General features: G+C 40.3%; 1 protein-coding gene across 2 annotated transcripts in view; it reads left to right on the top strand.

Moving 5' to 3' along the window:
• The window catches only part of Cep41 (centrosomal protein 41), a 39,911-nt gene that overhangs the window by 23,121 nt on the left and 8,735 nt on the right, over positions 1 to 8,055 (top strand). For both annotated transcript variants that reach the window (XM_028762633.1, XM_028762634.1), the window contains 2 exons: positions 3,241 to 3,302; positions 4,309 to 4,378. In XM_028762633.1, the coding sequence (XP_028618466.1) occupies positions 3,241 to 3,302; positions 4,309 to 4,378 (132 nt within the window). The remainder of the gene's footprint in view (positions 1 to 3,240; positions 3,303 to 4,308; positions 4,379 to 8,055) is intronic.

Here is an 8,055-nt window from a genome sequence, read left to right as displayed (position 1 = left end):
GTGCAGGCTCTCCTACCTCAGTGCAGGCTCTCCTACCTCAGTGCAGGACTTGGCTCTGCTAACATGCATCTTCTTGGGAGGGAAATTACAATTCTGAAATACACCAGAATTTTTTTTTATATAGCAGATAATTTTAATTAAAAAAAAATAATGTCCCATTTTAATTGCACAGTGTAGGAGATCCACAGCAAATGCGGCCAGGGGGCAGATTTCTGCACTCTTTATTTCACTAGCAAGAAGACCAAGTTCTATAGAGATTTCAAAATACATATTTAATATATAATGTTTCAGGATCCTTCTTATTCATTTTACACAATGTCAGTTCTATGTCTTAATATAAGATGCATTAAATTTCTGAAAGAAAATCCTGTTTACTCACCGACACTGCCCTGCCGCCATCCTCGGCTCACATGAGGCAGGCAGCACCCCGCTGGCCTGCTTCTATTTGGGTTTGTGGCCTCCTTCAGTTCCCTTCCATCTGAGCTAGATGTGAGCTCACAGGTCCGTACCAGGAATTTGTCCTGTTCCACTCAGATCAGCTAAACCTTGCTTTGAAACATTTCTTAAGAGCACAATGTGGTTTTCAGAGTCTCCAAACTTTAAATGGAGACTATGTCCTGCAAAGAACCATTCTTGGAATTGAGTCCTTGAACATACTCCCTCCTTCCTTCCTTAGAAGTCACGGGCTTCCTCTTGCCTCCCCTGGTGCTTTGTGCTCATCCTGACAGAAACACTTTAGACTCTGGTTTGGCACCTGCGTCCCCCCTCTTTTTCTGTGGCAAGTGTTCTCTTGTTTCCTGACATTCTAGCCCAGCTCTTTGCAGGCCTCACCTCAGATGCCACAGTGTCTGTGAAATCACAAACCTTGTTCTGTTACTCTCTTTGATTTGTCTTCCTCTGTGAGTTCGACTTCCTTTTCTTTGCTAGTGATGTGTTTTGACAGAACCCTGGAAATGCAGAGTCCTTTGTAATCTGAACATTCTTTGACCTGTACCTGGAGAAAACGATGCTCTCTGCTATTGACCATTGACAAAGCCCATTCTTGGGGCCTGGTGATTAGATGACACTAGTTGGACCCAGTGTGAAACATCCTAGATAGTCAGGTCTCTGTCCTTCCAGTAACTCGAGAGAGGGCAACTCAGCCCCTCAACTCACTAGAGAAGCACAGCTCAATCGTGTACCTGAGCTGGGGTGATCTTTGTCCTTCAGAGTCTGAGAGGAACCCAAGCAGCAGAAGCTCCGTTCTTAAAGCCGTGTTCTCTCTTAGAGGACAGACAGAGCTGCCCAAGCCTTCCTTTTTTATAAAATTGAAAACTCTGCATAAGGCTTTGACTTGATCTTGTATCTCCGGGTAACCATGTCAGACAGTCCCATTGACGGCTCTCCTCAGCCAGAACCAGGTATGTGATGCCCTGGCTGCAGGGTGTGGTGGGCTCCAAAGGCTGTGCAGAAGACAGTCTACAGACTATGGCAAAGCATGGTACTTATCTGGTATAATCTCTACTTAGCTTGAAGAGATTTTAATATATATATTTTATACTTTAGGTATTTCAAGCTATGTAATGATACCAAAAGAATACCAATGGATACATGTCAAAATCTAAGCTCCTTGAAAGATATTGGCTCTCCCATTGTCTAATTTATTGCTATTTTGATTTTCAAAAATGACTTTGGGTGGGCAGGTTGGTAGCAATTTGGAGGTAATGTTGTAGCAACTCGCTTGTTCTTTTGAGGACTCTACTGAGCCTGTTGAGATTTGCATCCAGGCACATTTATTAACTATTTTTTCCAGCAGAAGCTGCTCTAAGAACTTTCTAGAAATAATAATCTACTTGCCAAACTGCTCTCTTCAAGACATTTTAAAATAGAGAAGTTTTAATTCCCTGCAAGAAGGATCAGTAATATATTTAACAGATGGTTAGTTTTAAGGTAGTATTATTTCCTGACTCTAATTATTAAAATATTTAGTAAATCAGGCTTAGATTACCCTCCAAAGCAACCATCCGGTTTGTGCTAAGTTTTGGGGGAATTCATGGAACTGATTAGTAACACCAAGTAAATAATCTTAAACACCTTTAATCCTTTCCTTTGTTGCTAGGAGTCCTGGTTTATGAGACATTCTGTGAAGGCCATGGCAATTATCCAGCTAACCTTTAGTAATTCTGAAATAATGAGGTGGTCTGTAAGGAGCCCTGGGCACCAGTGTAAAAACCATGAACGGGAAGGGAGGGTAAAGACAGGCAGAGTTCAACAATGTGAGCTTTAAAATTAGCATCATTGTTAGAAAAATTCCAGGAAGTGAGCTTCTGGTGAAAATCTTCAGAGCAGATATTAGAAAAGTGACACTGAGTTTTCATGTTTGTTTGGTGAGATATGAAGATGTATTTTAAAGGCGAAAAAAAAAAGAAGATGTATTTTTCTTTGTTTGTTTGAAGACAGGGTCTTGCTGTTGGTTCAGGTTGGTCTTGAACTCGAAATCCTCCTGCCTCTGCTTCCCAGTTGCTGGAGTTACGGAATGTTGTACCATGTCTGGCTGATAAAAAGAGCAGTTGATATAACAGTAGAAGCACCCTCACTTGAGTTATATTTCAAAACTATAAAGATGACACTGAGTGAATACAGATTGCTTAGATTGGTTTTGATTTGATTTTCATTGTGATAAAAACACAAAACATAATTTACCATCCAAATCATTTTTAAGTGGGCAGTTACAGAAAAAGTGTTGTGTGTTCTCATTGTTGTACAGCACACCTCCAGAACACAAACACACGCATAGTCTCTGCCATAGTTTACAACCACAGGATAAAATGATTGCTCTCTGTGAAGTCAGAGTCAGAACGGCAGGGTATATAAATGCCTTACCAGCTGTCTGGCCTGAGGCAGCTCAGCTTCTCTTAGTCTCTGTCATCATTTGTAAAATGTAGACGCTTATCCCTTGCTTTGTTCTGCAAAGGATTTGAGGCAGCTCACAAGAATGCATGTCACACAATGCAGCCATGGTAGAGGCAGCTTATACAGGAAGGCTCCTCAGTCAGCCAAGGCACAGGAAGATGGAGAAAATACCACCTTTCCTCTTTTGAGGACACTGAGAAAGTCAAATGATCTGTGTAAAAGCACACTCATAACTTGAAAGTGATACCATATAACTTGATACCACATAACTTGATACCACGAAAAAATGTTAGCCCAAATACAGCAAAAAGAACCCATATAAATGCATGTTGTATTTTGCTTTTTCAGATTATAGATACAAAAAAGATGAACTTTTCAAGAGACTAAAAGTTACCACTTTTGCCCAGCTGGTAAGTTCAGTAGTTTTCCTATCAGTGCTTATGTACGGGAACATTTCTAGTTACTGCTGGGGTCTTTTTCATGGAGTGGCTTCTGGCCTTCATATTTCACCATGAGGGTATGAATTGCTGTGTATGGAGGTGGTGTTCACAAAAGGACAGTATGGCATTCCTCTCTTTAAGGGTTCCATACAGTAAACACATCTGCATCCTATTCCTAGTAACCAGATTTGTGGTTTAGGTTTTATTTTACTTCGCACACTTAAATTTAGAAACTAAAATCCTCAATTCTAGATTGTTTGATTTAAAAAACAAACAAACAAACAAAACAAAAACCACCACAGGCCTCCTCTCCTCTGTCCCAGAGCTTCTTTCCCAACTGCCCTGCTCTGAGTAATTTCCTTACTTCAGGCAAAGCATTTTCTGAAAAACCAAGAGGTTTACCGGTGTGACTCCAGTTGAATTTGGGGCCCTATGGGCCTAAACAAATACTGTGCTAAGACATGTCCACAATTCCTTCTATTTCTCAATTGTACAGGGAAATGTTGCCACCATTTTGTGTTGTTACAGATCAACACAAGAATTTCAAGAAATACACAGTATTTTAAGAAATACTGTGTTGTGCTGACCCAGACTCTGTGAAGATGTGGCTGTAACTCTCAGCCACACTTCTCATCCTAACTGATCCTTTGGGGCTTCTGTATTGATACCATAACATTTTTGTTTGTTTCTTTCTTTGTTTACTCTGCTGCTTGTGTTTAATGTCTTAAATAATTTTTCTTTTTGTTGTTGTTTTTGTTATTTTATTTTTTCTGGAACATTCATCTGTGGAATAATTACCACCCTAATGGTTAAGAGGCCTGAAATTCAATAAGATTTGCCAGTCAGGACACTGACAGCTTCTTAAAACAAGATGTCTTTGATGTTTGGAGTTTCCCAGTCTTTTGTAAAAGACAGAATCGCCTTTGTTTAAAATAAAAATATGTATACGTCTACACATTTCATTCTTTTCTATCAGGTCATTCAAGTTGCTTCCCTGTCAGACCAAACACTGGAAGTGACAGCTGAGGAGATCCAAAGGCTCGAAGGTAATGGGAATCCAGGACATAGGAAATGAACAGATTGACCACTGACGGAAGTGCTCACCCTGTACATTTATTATTGTGTTCGTAGGGACTTGGGTCACTGATACGTCTGTTTGCAATTAGTTACTCTCGGAGAAATGCTGTCTAGTGCCCTAATTATTCTCGTTTCTTAAAAAAAAAGTTTTCTGACACACAGTTTCACTGTTTTAGATGTTTAAATATATATATATTTTCCAGCAAATATTTCTAATGTCTTCTGCATACACACGGGTTACAGAATTTGTGCGATAAACGACTAAAAATCTAAGAAAACATCTCTGCTTCCATGGGATTTGTAGCTGTTGTGTGCACACACAACTATGTACATGTGTCAGGGAAAATTATAAATGCTACAAAATTACCCAAAATGGCAGGGTTCATTGAAGGAAGCCAGTGGTCATTTGTTAAGTGTGCATCGCTGGGTACTTTGTGTGAATTTTATTGTTTAATTCTCTCAGAAATTATCAGGAAGGTGCATTTCATAGCTGAGAAGTCTGAGCATCAGAAGTTAAGCCCCGGGTGGTGTATCTGGTGAGTGGGCTGAGGACACTAATCTAAACATCCCTAGTTGTAACTTTCTCATTGTATCACCAAGGGATTCTGCAGAATTCCTTTGAAATAATATGTGAGATACCGTGGGAGTTCTCAGGAAGGATGTTTACCAGTTAGACAGAAACAGGCTTCCTGGAGGCATCTGGGGGGTACAAGTTATAGGGGTTAGCAGCCTGAGCAAGGCTTGGACATGAAAGGATGGCATGTATGCCGGGAATCTGGTAATCCAGGCTGACTCTGGTCTTCAGGGACGGGTAGATACTGGGTGCGAGATAAGGCCAGGAAGATAAGCAGGCTCCAGATTTCCTTGCTTAAATACCAACTGGAAAATAAAACCCTTCTAGTTGTACACTCATGAAAGAAATACACAGGCTTTGGGTCTTGATTTTATCCTGAAGTACCCTGAAATCAATGTGTGCCTGTTTACTGAAGAGGAATGCGTTTGTTAAGGTTGATGTAGGTCAGGAATTTAACTTCTGATTTCAAGACAAGGTTCTCAGGAAGTCTGAACACTGGTTTTGTGCAACTCAACTGCCATTGCACTGGGCTGGTTTTTGTTAGGGAGGATAAAGAGAATCTGAACACGACGGGGAATTTATCTTTGACAGATGCCTCTCATCCAGCAGAGGAATAAGGGCCTATTGTAACGGAGATAATTGGATCTCTTCATACAGGCACTCCCAATTTTAACCAAGTTATATAAGCACCTAGATTTGGCCTTTAATTCATTGTTGAGATTGCTGCACCAGAACATATGGGCACATGCAATTTTCTCTTCTGAGATAAATTTGCAGAGCAAAATAGGCTCTTGTAAAGTTGGATGCCATAATGTGTGAGTAATATTAGTGTTTTTCTAGTGCTCTACACCGATGATAACGCAGTCAGAAGTGCCTGGAGAGAACAGACTGTACCTGTGCATGTGTTGGTTACCTCTGAAAATGCAAACCTCTCTCTTTACAATGTTAATGCTTTTTCCTGACTTAAAAAATATATTTCAAGACAGCAAAAATATATCCAGAAGAAATCCGATGATGATGAATAACACTCAGTGTTGATGTTGGGGTCCACCTCCTGCGTCCCCACCTGCCCCGTCAGTGTGTGCTCTCTGCCCAGGGCTTCGCTTCACTACCTTCACACTTTTTTCATGCGGATTTTCCATATCATTAAACAGACTTCAAAAACAGGATTGTAAAAGTTGTGTTCTTGTCTATATCTATCCTTGGAACATACCTTAATTTAATTGTTCTACTGTAGGGTGTACCAGGATTTTTCCTGATTTGCCACTTTGATGACAGAGTGCCACACTGTCTGTGTGTAAACAGGCATGTAAGTCTCACTGTTCCCTGAAAATGAATTGCTGCAGATGGCTGAAGGTAACCACTCCCTCGCCATCCCCAGTGTAGTTGTGACCCTGCACACATTCTTGTCAGGAGTGAATGGGAACGCCTTGCCACTAACACGGAATAATCATCCCTTAGAAACTACTCACTCATGCACTGGATAAAATTATAGCTAATTGTATTCATTTCTTTGGTAATGAAATGGAGCTGTTTGTATATGTGTGTATGTGCCACGCATATTCATTTACTGGACCTCTCTCTTTTAAAAATATTTTTATATGTTGTTTCCTATTTTATTTTTCTAAAACAGTGCTCATCTCTATCTTATTAATTTGTGAGCGCTCTCAATAATTAATGTCTTGATACAACAGGAACCAATATAACGCTGCAAATGATGTGAAAAATCTTTTGATTATTTGTAACAATTTCCACTGAGAGCAGTATTAAGGCTAAAAACTAAATTCTGACAGTCAGTCAGGAACATCCACAAGTGGCACCTCTTTACTGAAGTCTTCTCTGAGCCCAGAATAAAACTATACCTGAGACTAAGGAGCCTAGAAGGTCTGAAGAGATACTTACGGTCGCCGTAATTGAGTTTCTGCAGGACTGTTTCATTGTTGTAGTCACTGTGAGATCGTTCTTGTGGTTTCTAGTCAGTGTACAGAAAGGATGCTCTCTGTGTTAGGAACACTTAAATCAGAGCCTCAGGCTTGTTTGGCCAGTGTCTAGGCATATTTTCATATAAAAATTAAAGTTTAGTCTTTTTAAATAGTTATACCTCTTCTATTTCTTCTTTCACTGTTTTTGTTAGAATAGAAAATTCCCAAATGTTGTGGCCTCTTTTCCCCTCTACATTCTTAAAGATTATTGAAGACCCAGAGAGCTTTGTTATGTGTAAACTGTATCTATTCAAATTTAGTATATCAAATTTTAACCTGAGAACTTAACCAATGTTCATTACTGCAGATAAAAATATCAATCCTAACCCCCATCACAAACAAAAAGTAACTGTGTGTGTGTGTGTGTTTTACTGGGGATCAAACCCATGGCTATGTGCATATTAAACACATGCTCTCCCACTGAGTAGTATCCTCAACCCATACAAACATATTTTTATATTGAAAAAATCATTAATTTCCAACCCAGAATTTTACCAAGTGGCTTAAAGTATTTTGTAAATTTCTTTTATGTCTGTTTTAGCAGACAGCAGCTGATTCTGATATCTGGTTTTGCCTTTAGTTGGTGCAATGTGCTGTTTGGGTTGAAGTCTGTCAAGAAAATCTGGCTCCTACAGACCTGTAGTTGGTCGGGAGACAGAGTATTCCCTAGCCCTTTCCGTCAGTTTATGCTTTCTTCAATACTACACTTAAAGCTTATGAACTGGTTCATCCTCCCTCCCTCCCTCCCTCCCTCCCTCCCTCTCTCCCTCCCTCCCTCCCTTCTTCTTTCCCTCTGCAGCCCTCTTCCTTCCTCTCCTCCCCCTCCCTTTCCTTTTTTCTTCTTTCCTCTCTTTCCACCCTTTCCTTTCCTTTCAGCCTAGATTCAACCCCATCCTCCTGCTGGAGCACTGGCGTGCACCAGCTCAGCTAGTTGTTTCCTAAGGGGCCACTATAGTATGGCTTCCAACCCCTTACCCATGGGCCTTTATGCTCTGGTAAAGTCCTTAGGTCTGTCTCAAGGTTTCAGTACTTTTTCTGCCTGTGTGTAGTTGGTTTCCTATCTGCTCATCTGTTGCTGTCATTTTACTGA

The sequence above is a fragment of the Grammomys surdaster genome, unplaced genomic scaffold (genome assembly GCF_004785775.1).
Source record: "Grammomys surdaster isolate TR1022 unplaced genomic scaffold, NIH_TR_1.0 134, whole genome shotgun sequence".
NCBI lineage: Eukaryota > Metazoa > Chordata > Mammalia > Rodentia > Muridae > Grammomys > Grammomys surdaster.
This window is presented reverse-complemented; position numbering and strand designations above follow the sequence as displayed.